The sequence below is a fragment of the Macaca mulatta genome, chromosome 2 (genome assembly GCF_049350105.2).
Source record: "Macaca mulatta isolate MMU2019108-1 chromosome 2, T2T-MMU8v2.0, whole genome shotgun sequence".
NCBI classification, from domain to species: Eukaryota; Metazoa; Chordata; class Mammalia; order Primates; family Cercopithecidae; genus Macaca; species Macaca mulatta.
Window position 1 is genome coordinate 37,223,909 of NC_133407.1, and position 17,775 is coordinate 37,241,683.

The window sequence follows — 17,775 nt, forward strand, 5'->3', positions numbered from 1 at the left end:
GATGAGGTCAAATCTTTTATTCCACTACCATAGGATTAAAAATCCACTGGTAGAGGTAACAAACTTCATGAAAATGTTTCAAAGTACAAATGGCTGTTTTTTATTCTGCCCATTTTATAATGAAAAGGAGGATAAAGGGGAAGGTCTGGATCTCTAAGAAGAGTAAATGAAAGCAGGAGGTGCTATAGAGAAGAACGAAGGTAGAGGAAGGGTAGGTTCTGTGGGGCTTGATGTAGGAACTGCCTCTAATTCTCAGTCTTTTTGAGGGTGCTTGCAGAGGGAGAGCTGTGAGGCATTTGGTGAAAGTGTTCACCATCAGGCATCCCTGGGCCAATGAAGGGGCCAAACCACAAGCAGAAATAGCTCAAGAGTACTTTGACACGAAGCACTTCTAATGAAATTAGAATAGGTTGATATCTTTTATTTATACAGCTATTTTCACTTATAATAAAATTATTTTCATAAATTCCAGGGGAAAAATGTGTGAAAAGAAAGGATTTCAAAATGCTTTAAAACACCTCAATACTTGTAAAATCCTTAACCATGGAATGTTAAAACATGAAGCAAACATGCTGTATTACATACCACAACCAGCTACAAAGGTAAAATCTGAAAACAGGTGTCTTTTCTTGCTGAATGTATTGGGTTTACTTGATAAATTCTATAATATGATCTCTGAAGATCATTTCATTTTCATTCTTTCTACCTAACACAGTTCCAAGTGCAAAATGGGTACTGAATGAATTAGAATAAAAGAATGAACAAACAAATACATAAGTATAGCTATGAATAGTCTATACATATCAGGGATCAAAATCAAATGTGTGATAGGCCCTGGTCACCTTAAAAATGAAATGAACTGCTACAGCAAATGGAAAGAATAATATACTTTCTACATATTGACAATGTGTTTTATTCACTGTAACTAGGAGTCCTGCTATCACCTCATAGAAGGAAGAACTATTAAGCATAATCAAGCTATAACCTACCTTTACAAGACTTTCCTCAAGGACTGAATGCCCAGTATCAAATAACCCCAATTTAGTATGTCATGTCATCCCCTAAGGACCTCCTGAGACTACTAATTCATCCTGGTGGGATGCTGCAAAACCTTACAATCTAAAACTGCATGAGACACAACACGGCAAATGCTTGCACTGAGCATTTTTCAGCCAAGGCATCTTTAGGGCTACAGTGAATATAAAACTGTTTCTTGGGAAAATTCTGGCTTTCTCTACACTTATCCCTGCTACTCATGTCTGTGCTGAGGTGATGCAAACCTTTCACTGGGGTAAAAACATTGGCTAGGTACCTAAGTAATAGGGTAACAGTATACACTAGGATTAAACACCTTTGGCCCTTCTCCCTAGAGTCAGTGTAATAGACCATTAAGCACTTTCAACACTGCCAAAAAGGACAATATTCCAACTGTTTCCTTCCCTTCTGCTACTGCGATTATCAACTTTTAGCGTTTCCTTCACCCTTGGTTGCCCAGAAGCTAGGAGATGTTTTATGTTCAGTTACAGTAAAAATATTTGTTCTCCTTACTGCTGGCTTATTGGTTTTCTTTTCTACCACCACAATGCCCAAAAACTCAGTTTCATTTTCATTATCATTTTATTTATCTTACTGTGGCTACATTCTTTTTAGGTCCTCAAATTCTTTTGAATATGAACCAAAATATAACCAAATTCAAGAGTAAGACTCTGGGTAGTCACCTTATTTTTCAGCAGAACTCAAGGAACTGTCTAAATTATACAGAAACTAAAATGTATTTTTTCAGAAGCCCATAAACATCTTCCAACAGGGATGACTACAGTTCTATTTTTAAACATGTGATCAAATTTTCAGCAGACATACAAATTATGTTGACTCTACATAGTGCTTTAAAAAAAACTTGCTCTAATGTTGATACTGTCACACATTATGATGTTATATTTAAGCTGTTTCTGGCTCAAACAGTAGAAGTTTTTGTTATAGTTCTGTGAACAGCACCAATATCAAGCTTTTAAAAAAGGTCTTCATGGCCAGGTGCAGTGGCTCACGCCTGTAATCTCAGCACTTTGGGAGGCCAAGGCGGGTGGATTACGAGGTCAGGAGATCGAGACCATCCTGGCTAACACGGTGAAATCCCGTCTCTACTAAAAATACAAAAAATTAGCCGGGCATGGTAGGGGGCGCCTATAGTCCCACCTACTCAAGAGGCTGAGGTAGGAGAACGGTGTGAACCAGGGAGGTGGAGATTGCAGTGAGCTGAGATGCACCACCGCACTCTAGCCTGGGTGACAGAGCGAGACTCTGTCTCAAAAAGAAGAAAAAACAAAAAGAAAAAGGTCTTCATACAGAACTATAAGTATTTTTTTTTAAATCATGCCATGGCATAATGATTGTATACCAGAAATTAGTTAAATAAAATGCTGTACGTCCATTCAGTGGACCACTATGTAGCTTCTTTAAATGGCTATATGGATTTACAGTTGCCAACATCAAAAGTCAGATACACTGTTTTGTTAAATTAAGAAGCATGTTAGTTTTGTCAAAGACAACAATGGTATTATGATTATAAAGAAAAATATATTCTTTTTATTGAAAATAAATGCTGGATATGCAATAAAAGTACTCAGATGTCTAATTTATGGTAAAATATTTATATACACGAATATATAGATACTAATATCTAGAGATATAAATCTCATAAACATACACAACACAGAAAATATGGCAAAATGTTAACTATCATTGCATCTAGAAGGAAAATTTATTCATGTTTATTGTACTTGACTTTGAGGTCCTATACGTTCAAAATCTCATAACAAATATTTTTTAACATATGTAAACAATCATCCTATTTTGTAAAGGGAAATATGCACATAAAATGTATAAATTATTTCTGGGAAGATTAGCTAGATTAGCTATGATTATCTAGATGTGGGCTTACATACTATTCTTTGTTTTCTTTATACTTTGTTAAGTTTTGTACAGTGAGAATGCATTTCACTTTTATATTCAGAAAAAAAAAAATTAAGCTATTCCACAAAGCGTTCAATTCAGAAGTCATCACAATGTCCTGCACATAAAAATGATGCAGCATCAAGTGTTGCCACGCTCAACACCAAAATGCTGGTGGTTTCTCCTCTCACCTGTGATGAAGACCTCGCAGCTTACAACTTTCAGTGAGCATCATTGTCACCTGAATTTCAGAAGCTTGATCTATATATAAAGAAAAGAAATTGTCTTGAATAATAATACTACATATATGGCATTAACATTTTCTGCTATTAGTAAATAATTATCTTGGACTATAAGGTAGGTAGGTTTTCATTATAAGTTACAGGTAAATCTAAATAGATCTAGATAAAAATTCTACTGCAGTCTCATTAAACAAGTCAATTTTCCCAGAAATTTTTATATTAAAATCAATTAAGTTTCCATAAACAAAGCAGAAAATGCAATTACATACTGGAAAAATATATGCAACACATAAGGCATATATATTGCTAACTTCCTTTTTTCCTATTTAAATAGCTCATATAAATCAATAAGGAAAAAATTTGAAAAAGAGGCAGAGGATATAAACACACAGTTTACTGAGAAAAAAAAAACAAATGACACACAATACAAAACGACTGATAGCCTCAGTCCTAAGTAAAGAAGTGAAAATTAAACCAGTAGATGCCATTTCCCCTGTCAAATTGAAACACAAAAAATTCCACTATCTACTATTGAGAGTTTCGGCAACAGTGTGAGAAAACAGGCTCATCAATAGTACCTTGGATAGATAGAGAAAGCAACATGTAACAAAATTTTGAAATGCAGATATACCTTGCATCATCAATCTCACTGTTAACAGATATAGTCACAAAAGCTCATCTATGTATAATGTAACAAGAGCACTGTTCAGTGGCAAAAAACTCAACCACCAAAGTACCCATTAACAAAGAACTAATTAAACTGACACAATGGGATACTATGCGGCTACTTTTAAAAAATGAGATAGGGCTATATGTACTGACAGAGGAAGATCTCTAAGGTATATTAAATTTCAAAAACAAGGTACAACTTGTGTTTACATATCCTAATATTTCTTACATATTAAGGAATTGTTTATGTATGATGGCTACTTTTCAAGATGGGAGAATTTACGTTTTCTATTCTGTTTATACTTGCTAACCCAACAAACATTACAGGTATAAAATGACTACAAAAGTTATGATTGGAGATTATGGCATATTCTGTTGCTTGCTTCTTTTTACTTCTCTGTGGTTAAAAACAAACAAAAAGAACTAATAATACAGTAGTAAAAATTAGTTAACTTTCATATGATAACCAAAATTAGAATTATGCCATTTTACTTTTAGCTTCTAAACTTACGGTTTTTGGTCCAAAGTAGCAAAACAGAACAAAGTAACTTTTAGGTCAAAGTTTTTGAAACAAAAACATGATAATGCAATTTACCAATATCTTTAAGTCTACATCTCCAAAGGAATTTTTAGGCCTTCAAATATTTGTACAAATCCACAAGGATTCCTCATCTTATAGGGAACACAACCTTAATAGTAAAAAGGAATTTCTCCACTACTTGAAAAGAATATTTCTTATTATAAAATTGCAAATGCAGCCAGGTGCAGTGGTTCACACCTGTAATACCACCACTTTGGGAGGCTGAAGCAGGGGGATCACTTAAAGCCAGGAGTTCAAGACCAGCCTGAGTTGGAACACAACAAGCCCCCATCTCTATTAAAAAAAGTTTTTTAATTAGTTGGACATGGTGGTACACACTGGCAGTCCCACCCACTGAGGGGGCTGAAGCTGGAGGATGCTTGAGCCAAGGAGGTCAAGGTTGCAGTGAGCCACGATTGCACCACACTGCAGTCCAGCCTGGGCAACAGAGCAAGACCCTGTCTCCCAAAATAATAATAATAAACAAATAAGAAGTGAGTTTGAATTTTAAAAAATAGTTTTTAAATGTTAAAACAAACTTAATAGTATAAAATACTATTTATTCTTAAAAACCCTTTCAAAGAAACCCAAAATGAATTTTTACATCAGTAGTAAAAACAGCAATAACAATTTGTAAAGCTCAGGCTGGCAACATGGTGAAACCCCATCTCTACAAAAAAAAAGTAAGCAGGGTGTGGTGGCGCACACCTGTAGTCCCAGCTACTCAGGTGGCTGAGGTAGGGGGATTGCTTGAGCCCAGGAGGTTGAGGTAGGGGGACTGCTTGAGCCCAGGAGGTTGAGCTATGATTGCGCCACTGCACTCCAGCCTGGGCGACAAAGTGAGACCCTGGCTATAAATAAATTAATTAAATAATAATTTATAAAGCTTCGGACCAATGCAATAAGAGGCAGAAAGAAATATGAAAGACTGGCAAAGCCAAGATTCATATTCTAGACCCACCTAGGAAAATGCTGAACCAACAATAAAACCCATCCCACTGAATTCAGATACTATGATTGTCACATTTGGTCTTTAAATGTGGAACTGTCAAAGCTGAGAAATCTCAAATTTCATTTACTTCCACATCTACCCATTGGAATCTCATTCCTACTTCACTTCTCTTGCTTCACTTCCATTACTCGCTACTAAGTGTTCCCTTTCCAAGCAGCTTCTCTTAGTTAAGACTATTGTAGGAATGTAAAATGGGTGGACAAAAAGCCAAGGATCTGAAACATTCGATACTTCTTTGGAAAAGGTGCTTCATACCAATGTGTGCCGGAATAAACTCTACGTGTCTACAAACTGCTTAAAATGTGGGATTTCTTAGTAAATGGCAGAATGTGCCTTTATTACTCTTTCTATAACCTAAATAATTTCTAATGAAATTATGGCCAGGACTACTGGGGGCTAGTAGGATCTTTTCAAGACTGAAAACTAGTAATAGTTGGAGGTCCCCGCCCAGTTAAAAAGACTTTACTATTCCCTCAACTGGTAAGGAGATCTAAGTACAACAAATGGTAATTTCAGAATGTGTCATTTTGTACTTACTTTTTTCAAGTTTTTAATTTTGATAAGCATGTTCTATTAAAGCAAAGGACGCTTGAATGATGATCTAAGAAAACTCAATTGAAGATAAAATAACTTTTATCCATTTAGTAAGAAAAACTCATTTTCTTGGATTCCTTTCCCAGTCTCAATAGTCTTTTAATTTTACATAATGAAAGGTCTATCTTCAAGATGTATACATTTGAAAAGGGTACTAATTAAATATATTCTAAAAGTTACAAGGATGCACAAAATGATTTTTAAAAACAAGCACTTGTTTACTTACAAAACTATAAAAATTTAGTAGCTACAATAAAGAAAATAAGAATTTAATACCAATAAACCCAAACTGATTCGCTTATTTTATGGAATTCAATTTCACAATATTTACTGTGTAAGATTCAGGCTGCTAATTTCAATCTCCAGAAATTTATACTGGAGTATCTATGAAGTCTCTGTAAAAAAATTATGAATATTTTTAAAAGTCAAACTCCAATTTTCTACTTATGCCTAAAGGCAAAGGTCAGTGCTTTCTAAAACACTTTTTTTTTTTTTGTATTTTATGCTACACTTCTAATTGTGCAACATGTAACAAAGCATACAGATTTGTGAGACTTTGGTCAGCTCTATGTGGCTACAACAAAATCTAAAAACAGAATTCCAAAATAATCAATCTCAGAGACAGTCATGTGGTGCTATCTCTCTAACAAATTCGAGGCAAGTATCCTGGTCAACGCACTTCCCCTCTGTCCCCCATAAGGACTCACTGTGCTTTCTCTTATTTCCGCACAACTCACAAAGAACATTATAATTACAGAGGTAAAGCATAGAAACAACCAGTGACTACAGGTCAAGCATATACGGAAAGAGAAGTCTTATCTCGTGAAACAGTCCAAGTATACTCATTGTGTTTTCTTATCACTATTATTTCCTTTTATCTCCCCTTCCAATCCTAAATCAACCCAACTTTGTATAAAAACCTCCTGCCTTAATTCAGAACAAGTCAATAATAGCTCAGTTCCACACAGTCTATAGAATACTTACAAACCCCAGAAGAAATATTTGAATTAAGGAGACTCCTTAGGAAAAAAAAAAAATGAGAAAAGAGTAACAAAAGGCTGTTGTTTAATAACCTTATGGCTCAAATTTTACATTTACAAAAAGTAATATGTAAACTCTCCCAGTTAGAAAACCTACTGGGACCTAACTTACACTTGGTCTCAGTCAAAGGACAAGAAGGGATGGACCTAACGTAAATATTCCCCTGTAAAAGTGTTTTTGGTGCTGGGAAGGGGTGAATGAATAAAATAAATATTGAATGATACAGTAAGTTAAACCATTTATTTAGACAAGATCAAAGAGGTGTGTGTGTATGGATGTATTTGCAGCAGCCTTAAACAAACAACTTTGTTCAATTAAAAGCAATTCCAAAGATTTTTTGTTAGATTGGCACAAGCCAACTTTTTACAAACAATAAACATAAACCCTTCGTACTTCCCATGTATTCCTTTAAGTAAATTTAGAAACAATTCTTATAAATTAACTTCATAAACTGTAAAATTTTATCGCTTTTTACTCATAAAACTGAATTTAGTCTTCCCTTCAGTTTCTGAAGGCAAAGTGCCAAATTTGTTTTTAGAAATTATTACTATGCCTTCTCAATTTACATCAGACCTGACAGACATTAAGTACCCTATAAATTATCACATTTTTCTTTCTCTCTAAATAAGCAAATAAGACTTACTTCAGAATTACTATTATCATTTTTTAAAATTAAAACAGGATCTTGCTCTGTCACCTAGGCTGGAGTACAGTGGCATGATCAGGGGTCACTGCAACCTTGAATTCCTGGGCTCAAGCAATCCTCCTACCTCACCCTCCTGAGTAGCTGAGACACAGGCATATGCTACCACACCGAGCTAATTTTTTTTTTTTTTGTAGAGACAGGGGTCTTGCTATATTGCCCAGGCTGATCTTGAACCTATGGGCTCAAGCAATCCTCCTGCCTTAGCCTCCCAAAGCATTGAGATTACAATTGTGAGCCACTGCATGCAGCTCTTAATTCAGAATTATTTAAGCTTTTACAAGTATCTGTTGTAATTACAATTCTAATATTTTTTAAAGTCTTGCTAATCTACCAGTAATAGGAAATAAGCCATATGCCTGCATAAGTAACACTGTAGTATCTCGATAGGGAATCTTTAATTAAATAACTTATATACATCAATAAATTAAAAATTAGGTATCACATTTCAAATGATGGCCCAAAAGAATAATATTTAGTAAAAACAGGTATTCTGTTCATGACAATATAAACCAGTGCTATCTTTTAGAGGACAATCTAACAATATCTATTAATTTTTTTTTTTTTTGAGACAGAGTCTCACTCTGTCGCCCAGGCTGGAGTGCAGTGGCATGATCTCGGCTCACTGCATCCTCCGCCTACTGGATTTGAGCAATTCTCACGCCTCAGCCTTCTGAGTAGCTGGGATTACAGGTGTAAGCACTGCACCTGGGCTCTATTAAAATTTTAAATGTACACACCCTTAGGCCAGCAATTCCAACTATGGCTATACCTGCAAAAGTATACCAACATTAGATATAGTAACAATGAAATCAAGTGGATGCAGTTTGACTTGCAATTAACTGAGTAATATCTAACAAATGTCTCATGTCTTAATTTAGCAGACTTCTGTTTTTCTATACCTAATGAGAACCACCCAAATTTCCAAAACAATTAGGCTCCTATAAGATAATTTTTGTTTTAAGCTAAATTAACATGGATTGATTTAAAAGGTATGGCACACACTGGGGAACTGAGATAGAATTTTGCTGGCATGAGCCACCTGAGACAGAAGAGCATCACGGAAATACTATGGAAAAAAGATCCTACCTTTAACTGTTTTGACAAATGCTTGTTTTTCTTTATTTGGATCTTTTTCATCTATTAAAATCCCATGGAAAATACGCCCAAAAGTACCTAAAAGGAAAAGTAATAATTAATGAGATCATATAACCTTCATAAAATTATAGTACGAAACTTTCTGGCACAATATAATATAAAACAAAAATAACAAGGGCATATGTGATCAACAACATTATTCTAGCCCTAGAGTAAAAAGACCCAAATCTTTGGTTTTAACAACTGTTAAAAAGTTTTTTGTAACTATTACACACCTTGTTTTCAGAAACACCATATTTAAACTAAGTATATGAAAATTTTCTGAATTATACTAAATAAACTAATGATATAGCCAGGAGCACTGGAGCTCAGTAATGAAGTATCCACAATGGCATTTATGAGTTTCTAGGCTTAGCCTCAGAGAAATGACGAAAAGACAAAAATGAACTTTCCTCTCTACTGCAGAGCCTTAAAAAGTAGCTTCAAGGGAAGGCCAAGGGGTACAAGTTTTGGATCCAGACAGTCCTAGGTTCCATTCCTTCTACCACTCTCTCCTCAGAAGGTCTCAGACAAGCCAATTAGACTCTCGGTTCACTAGTAAAATGTGTTCCTAAAAACTCTTAGCATGAGAAGAGGCTGGGCGCAGTGGCTCATGCCTGTAATCCCAGCACTTTGGGAGGCCGAGGCGGGTGGATCACGAGGTCAGGAGATCGAGACCGTCCTGGCTAACACAGTGAAACCCTGTCTCTACTAAAAATACAAAAAAATTAGCTGGGCGTAGTGGCAGGCACCTGTTGTCCCAGCTACTTGGGAGGCTGAGGCAGGAAAATGGCGTGAACCTGGGAGGTGGAGCTTGCAGTGAGCCACGATTGCGCCACTGCACTCCAGCCGGGGCAACAGAGAGAGACTCCGTCTCAAAAAACAAAAACAAAAACAAAAAACTCTTATAGTAATAAGAGAAGTTAGTTATGACCTTTGGGGGTGCTGGGGAAGGAGTGATTAAAAATGAACTAAGAAAAGCCACCTAGATTTTATTACCAATTTTGTAATTGCCCATAAAAAGCTCCCAAACAAGATGATCACTGAAAATCAATCTCATTTTACTCTTTTTCACTAGAAAATTGTTTACTTTCCTTCCTTCACAATTTAAAAGATAAGCTCGCAAATAGTTTCACTTAGATGCGGCTGCCGTGCATACAAATAGGCTTGCTCTAATGCCTTTCGCTCTATGAGGTGGAGTTGTCTGTATCCATATATCAGGTTTCACTGGGGCCTAGAGACAGAGTAACTTGTATGCTCCAGGCAGAAAAGACTTTGGATAATCTTAATTTAAGACATTTTGCTTGAAGCTGAGTAAATACCTTCAAACACTCTAGTCAATACATAGAGCGACACACCCTGACCTGTCTTCCTCACAAAGGTTCTCCCTTCTCTCTCCACCCAAGTTCACCTTGCTTGACTGAGCTTTGTAACTCTCTTGCACTGCAGCGCTGCAAAATCTCCTGTCTCCTCTTCCCAGTACCTAGTCCCATTTTTAAATATTACTGCCAAACATAGATTTACATATACTTAAAAACAACGGATATAAGGAACATACACAAAAATATGTATGTACATATTACTTTACCACAATGTTACAGCAATTCACATTCCTACCAGCAACGTAAAAGAGTGTGTGTTCCTCCATACCCCCGTCAACCTAGAAATTATTTTTACTTTTTCACAGTCTAACGTAAAAAAAAAATCGCATGTAACTATTGTTTTCTTTGCATTTATCAGATTTCCAGTGAACCTGACCACCTTTTTAAATGTTAATCAGCCACCATATTTTCTTTTCTGAAATCAAAAGAATTTTAAAATAAACTACTATGGGCCTGAAAAGACCAAAAAAGAAAAACTCTACCTGGTTCAGAATTCCTTCTTCTCAAACCATACCACTACAACAGATTGCCTATTCTATCCCACTCAGAGCCCAAAAGAAACTGCAAACATAACATTATTAACTGATCTCTCTTTTTTTTATTCTTTAGGAAATGCTACCTGGTCTACTTACTCTCTTCACATTGCAAACAGATCTGCAAACTAGTTATGCTTAGAAATCAGTCAACTGTAACAAGTGGCGATCATGCATTTTAAGACATCTCAGAAAATCTGCTTCCATTAATTACCATTTGCTAGTGGGGACAATTTAAGTACCTGACTTGTGATTGACCTAAATGTGTCCCAACCAGCAAAGGAATACATAAGGAGGACTCAAAAGTATCCAAAGCATTCCAAGCTGAATTACGGTGGGAGTAAAAAAGTAATTCTCTATTTAACAACATGAAGAGCTCAGTGCAGTATTTTATTATTAATTTCTGTCCTCTTCTTTCAGCATCTCCCTAATCAACATCCTCCAACTCAAAAAGGAAAGCAAGGCCCAGTGAGAGGGGAAGAGAAGCATACTAATACCCGGCAAACACTATTATGTGTTAGTTCATTTACTGTACCTAATTTCATCTCATCTTTATAACTAGTCTAAGAGATGACAACGCAGTCCAAATTTATAGAAGAGGAAGCTGGAGACTGAAGACATTATGTGATTTCTCCAGTCACACAGAGAATAAAATGTGGGATTAGAACTTAGGACCAAAACCAAAGCCCATGTCCACTCCTTACACTACAACCCCTAAGTCATCTGTCAGAGAGAAGGTAACTTAGAATATTTCAAAGAGACCTGCCAGGTAGTAATCATTTTAAATAAAAACTAAACAGATAATACACCTTAAACATAGCAAACAATAATACACATGCTTTAATATACTTGAAAATAAAGAACTGCACCAAAGTTGTACAAGGCACATTAAAGTATAAAGAAAAAATAAAAATAATTTTGTAAGAGAAAAACCATACACTGCTTCTTATCCTTATCTTAGACACAAAACGAGATGAAAGTTTTTAAATTTTTGAAAAAAGTGTTTATAGTGGTAACATTAAATCATACTTAAAAAACTGACTTTGAGATAATAAATACCTTCTTGGAGTACATCTTTTAGAGTTATCCTCTCCCTGGATATTGCTATATCCTTCACCTTGGCTTTGGCTTCCAGAAGAGTGACACTTCTCAAGTCGTTCTTCTCTATCCGCAAGGTAGGATAACCTAAGGAGCCAACAAAGCCAAACCAAGCAATATAAATACCCTTATTATGGTATTGGGGTCAACTAGTTCAGTTAGAACCTCAGGACTCAAGTCGCAGGAATGAGTGTAAGAATCATAAAAGGAAACAGGCATATATATGAACTAGGAGAGTTATTTGAAGCCCACACTAAATGTTAAAGAAATGTCTTCTCGCCCACCACAACACTATTCCAAAATGTTAAAATTCTAAACTGCAACAAGAAATCCTAAAAATAGCATTACCATGACCACCACTTCAATTGCCTTTTAGCCAAATGAAACAAGCTTGACCTGTGAAATTTCATTTAATCCCTCTTATGGACAGTTTTTCTCCCAAAAGATTTTCTAATATAATCTCATAACAAACCAACTTTTCAAATGAAGATTTTTTTCAAACATCTCATTTGAAAAGTTGGGTTTGTTTGAACAAACAAAAAGTTTCAAACAAAAAGTTATTTTTGTCTGCAAAGGCTTTGTTTACAAACAAAATACATAATCAATTTAATTATTCTGGTAATCCTAGCAAAACCATTGTGAGATTCAAATTTATTAAGTTCCCTTAATTCCCATTCATTCTTAATTCAATGACAGCAAAAACAGAATTTAGTTACAAATTAGTTTTCACTTCAAGAAAAAAAATGTTAGAATAAAAGGAAAATCTGGTGTTAGCAAGTAGAAGTTGCAATGGCATCTCTAATGATTTATTAGCTTTAGCAGATATTGAGAAGAAACCTCCCCTCAAAATTAGTGGACCTACGCAATGATCATCGATGGTTGTCAGGAGAACCATATGAAAAGTTTTGGGCAACTTTACAAAGGATGTAGGCTGACACCACCTGAAACCACTGATTGGCAGCAGTTTGACTGTGATAGACTATCTAGGTGTGTGGAGTACATGCGAATGTTTATGTTTAATTCTACTTGGAGTTCTCTTAGTTTCTTGGATCTGTGATCTGTTGCGCTCTGTTATCTTAGAATATTCTTGGCTACTATGTCTTCAAATAATTTTTTCTTCCTCTTTTTCTATCTGTAAACAAATGTATTTCTATTGACCTTTTTAAAAAGTGTTTGTTTTTAGCATATATATGGTAAGTAAATTATCTAGTTCCTTACAGTAATGGCCACAATTACAAACAAGTAAATTTCTTATTGATGGCAACAATCTTTAAAAGATAAATTTATTTCCTTTGACTTTATTTATTTATTTATTTATTGAGATGGAGTCTCACTCTGTTGCCCAGGCTGTAGTGCAGTGGCGCGATCTCGGCTCACCGCAAGCTCCGCCTCCTGGGTTCCCGCCATTCTCCTGCCTCAGTTTCCCGAGTAGCTGGGACTACAGGCGCAAGTCACCATGCCCAGCTAATTTTTTGTATTTTTAGTAGAGACAGGGTTTCACTATCTTAGCCAGGATGGTCTCGATCTCCTGACCTCGTGTTCTGCCGGCCTCGGCCTCCCAAAGTGCTGGGATTACTGGCGTGAGCCACCATACCCGGCCTCTTTGACTTTTTTAAGAAAGTATTTTAGCATATGTAACAACAATTACCTGCCTCTTTGAGGTCATATATAACAATTAAGAATCCATTCTAATGAGCCAAGATTGAGATCTAAATATCAAATGCAATGATGTGCCTGTTCTGAGTAGCTTAAACTACTTTCACATCTATCGTATTTCCTAAAAAGCATATATTTCTTTCTTCATTAGTGGGAAGAGTAGCTGCTATTATTATTTCCCTTAAATTTCGTTTACTCCATTATGCATTCTCCCCCTCCTTTTTCTTGCCACTGTCTTATTGAAGAAACTGGGTCGGCTACCCTGGAAAATGTTTGGCTTCTACTTCTTCAAGTAGTATTTCCTATAAACTGTAAGTCAGGTCTATAACCTTGATTAGATCCAGGTTAACTTGTAGGGGGTGCAGTAGGGAGAGAAAAGAACGCTCCATGAATGGTACATAATATCCTTGGGTACAAAATATCTAGGTCCCTACTTTTAGTAACACTGAGTTCATCAGTGTATTCAGGTGGTGACAGCCTCATCCCTCAATGGCAGAGTTCCCCATTTTCTTTTTAATCACTGATGATCTTTTTCTGAATCAACTATTTCATCAGGAGTTGCACATGCGATTTTTCTAATTATATAATTCCTTCCACATTTATTAGCTGAGAATCATCTGTAAAGAAACATTTTCTCTCATCCACCACCATCTGGTTACCCTGAAATACAGTTCATGTAGTAAGTTGGTAGAGTAAGGTATTCATTGGAGCCTTAGTTACCTCTCATAATGAACAATTTTGTTAAACAAGGTATTGCTACAAATTTGTGCATTTTTACACATTTTACATCTTAATTCATTATAGTCATTATTCATTTTGATGATCGAATGGTCCCATCTTTAGCCAGTGGGAGTTCTTCAAGTCTTAGCTATTTCCTTGATATCTGACTCAGCAACATGTCCCAGGCTTATCTTGTTCACTTCCTGACCCAGACCTGCAATCAGCCATTTCTCCAAAAAATCCTGGTTCTTTTTCATGGGAGACAGTACTAGAAAACCACAATAGGGCACTGGGTAGAGGACAGATATTCTTCATCTTATTTTACTAAAGAATAAATGCCAGTCCAAAAAATGAAATCAGATCCGACATTCTCAACTCTCCAGTTGAGAATAACTTCCTATTATGATTAAAAAACAATGTAGTCTTTATCATGGCCCATAAGACCATCAAACAATTCCTCACAATCTAAAGTCTCTGTCTTTATGTAGCTCAATGGTTAATTAAATATAGTTACCTGAAAATCTTCCTTTTGAATTTCTACAGAAGTGACTTAGTAGCCCTTTTAGTATAATAAATCTATGGAAATCTCCCCAAAGCCACACCATTTCTAGCAAACTTAAATTTCATTTCTGACACCTCAATTTTAGAATGTTTCATTCAATGCTCTAGAAAGCAAAAGTTGAAGAGCATACCTAATTTTGCATGCTTTAGATACGATTTACACAACATGTTTCACAAGAACACTAACCATGCAAGACCACTGGGAAGCAGCATAGACAACTTTAGTAAACTGGCTTTAGAATTAAATTAACTCTTACTGGTGATAGGAGTTGCATTGTTGGGTGTGTCAGCTCTCAGATACTGAGTCGTCTGGGTGGATGGCTGAGACAGCCCTTGGGAACTACTGCTGGCACTAATGCTGCAAACAATTTTTGAGAGAAATATTTGACAAGTCAGTTTCAATGAGAAATTTCCTTTTTCCATACATATAAAATGCACATAGCCATTGTAACCAGCCTAAAATCCTGATGGAGACCACAATAATTCATGATGTTTCGTACTGAAATTTTAATCTAACTCCTATAGAGCTCTATTTTTTCTTTCATTTCTATCTCCAAAATCATTAAGCAAGTTCAGCTTATCAAAATTATTCAGAAATGTAGGTACTAGTGCTCAGACACCTCAGATAATTGTCCTGAACTTCACACAAAGATATGTTAGGGAACTACGGATCATCTCTCAAAAAAAGAGCCCATGCCACTCAATTAGATTGCTTTTTAGAAAAGAAGAAGAAAGACAGGGTTGTTTCAATGATGGTCCAATATCAAATGGCCTACAGACAAAGGAAGAGCAAACCAAGTCAAATGTGCCAACATGCTCAGAGCTTAGAAAGGAGTATTGGCCAGGTGTGGTAGCTCACGCCTATAATACCAGCACTTTGGAGGCCAAGGCGGACAGATGACCAGAGGTCAGGAGTTCGACACCAGTCTGGCCTACGTGGCGAAACCTCGTCTCTACTAAAAGTACAAAATTAGCTTGGCATGGTGACGCATGCCTGTAGTCCCAGTTACTCAGGAGGCTGAGGCAGGAGAATTGCTTGAATCTGGAAGGCGGAGGTTGTAGTGAGTCAAGATTATGCCACTGCACTAAAGCCTGGGTGATAAAGCAAGACTCCATCTCAAAAAAAAAAAAAAAAAAAAGTATCAAATTTGGTTTAAGTTCATTTAATCACAATACATTTTGCTGCTTCTACTTCCCCAATCCCTCCTTTTTATCCAACTTCTGGGAAATCTCTAGTACTTGAAGCATTACACCATATTCTCTAAATAATACACAACACTAAGAAGATGACAGGTTCAAATACTGTTGTGTTCAAGATTACTGCAAAGTAATGCTGCTCAAGCATGCAGTTTTGTCTATTCGGGGGGAGAAACCTTGTCTCTCGGGTACATTTCAGTCTCACTGCCTTAGTTCTTATAATTTTGCAGCAGTGGAGACATGAAACATAGAAATTCAGCATGAAGAGTGAAACCAGATGGCAGGATAGATCTTTCAATGTCTCTCTTAGCTACAGGATCAGCAGTGCCCAATCAAGTCTCCAACTTTCCTTAATGTGCAAAATCTTTTAACTGACCACTTCCCACATAATAGGTCTGTATTTTCAAAAACTGGTGATTTTTAAAAATACATAATAAAGTCCAGGAGTTTGAGGCCAGCCTGGGCAACATAGTGAGACCCTGTCTCTGAAACAAAACACACACACACACACACACACACACACACACACACACAAAATGACAAAGGGCTGCTATATAATCTATAACATTTATATATGAAAGTGTATTCTATCAATTTCAAGAGCCCATACAGAAAACTGAAAAATGTAAATATGTAACATCCAGGCAATGAGGATCGTAAGTCTTTATGTAGCCTTTTTATTGCTACTAATACAATATATTACTATCTGCTATTGTAACCAGAACATTTGTAGAAAGTCATAGCAAAAATTAAGATAGGAAGGTCCTGCAATAAACATTTAGAGCGCACTTATAATATGCAAGCCATTCTGCTCAGCACAACCATGGATCTCAAGATACATGTCTGCCTAACGAAATGCCCCTCCAGCATGCCTTCCCTGAATATGTCTATCATTTTAGGTTATCTATCAGGTTGGAGCAAAAGTAAATTGCAAATTGCAGTTTTTGCCATTGCTTTTAACAAAAAAAAAACTGGAATTACTGCACCAACCTGATACTTCTTGTGAAGCTGCAGTTAGCCCTGTTTCCCCAGCAACTCTGCGAAGATACTTTGCAACTCAAAGAGACTATAATAAAGATTCATTAGGCTATCATCTGGTCAGAGTGCTGGAAGAGCTTCTTAGGCTCGATGTTATTCCAGAATTGATCTATATGGGTTTATAATGCAGTGGGTATAGGTCAATATAGAAAAGAGATGAAGAGCATAAACCATGAAGTCAGAACTGCCAGTATCATTGATTACTAGCTGTACGGCCTAGGACAAACTGTTTAATCCTCTGGAACCTCAAATTCCCTGTGGACAGAATGTGCATAATACTATCCTCTGGTAAGATTGCTAAAACGATTACATGAAAAATAAGTAAGTAAAGCATTTAGTGCCTGGCCCTCAAACATATATTCATAAATTATTATTACTAATCTATATATACTATAATTATATTAATTATGTGAATATTATGCATCCCCAGTCCTTAGAACAAAAAGCAATTACAGGACTCTGTTTTACAGCTGAGTACCACTCAAAAATCAAACCAGATATCAAAGCTGTTAGAAGTCCAGACTTCAATAATGAGGAGGGAAGAGGAGCATTACCATCCTCAAAAGGGAAGGAAATAAACGGGATTAAGATAATCTACCTCACAGGATTTTTGTGAGGCTCAAATTGTATGAGATATGTGAAAATACTACTTAAATATCTACA

At 36.1% G+C, this 17,775-nt stretch overlaps 1 protein-coding gene across 2 annotated transcripts in view; it reads right to left on the reverse strand.

The window, feature by feature from the left end:
• Positions 1 to 17,775, reverse strand: part of RYK (receptor like tyrosine kinase) — a 91,322-nt gene that overhangs the window by 21,437 nt on the left and 52,110 nt on the right. The window contains exons 7-10 of one of the 2 annotated variants that reach the window (XM_015132118.3): positions 15,135 to 15,235; positions 11,902 to 12,027; positions 8,880 to 8,966; positions 3,141 to 3,210 (exon numbers count right to left, since the gene is read on the reverse strand). In XM_015132118.3, the coding sequence (XP_014987604.2) occupies positions 3,141 to 3,210; positions 8,880 to 8,966; positions 11,902 to 12,027; positions 15,135 to 15,235 (384 nt within the window). Of the gene's footprint in view, positions 1 to 3,140; positions 3,211 to 8,879; positions 8,967 to 11,901; positions 12,036 to 15,133; positions 15,236 to 17,775 lie in introns of both variants that reach the window. The other variant, XM_077991481.1, reaches the window with a different exon arrangement.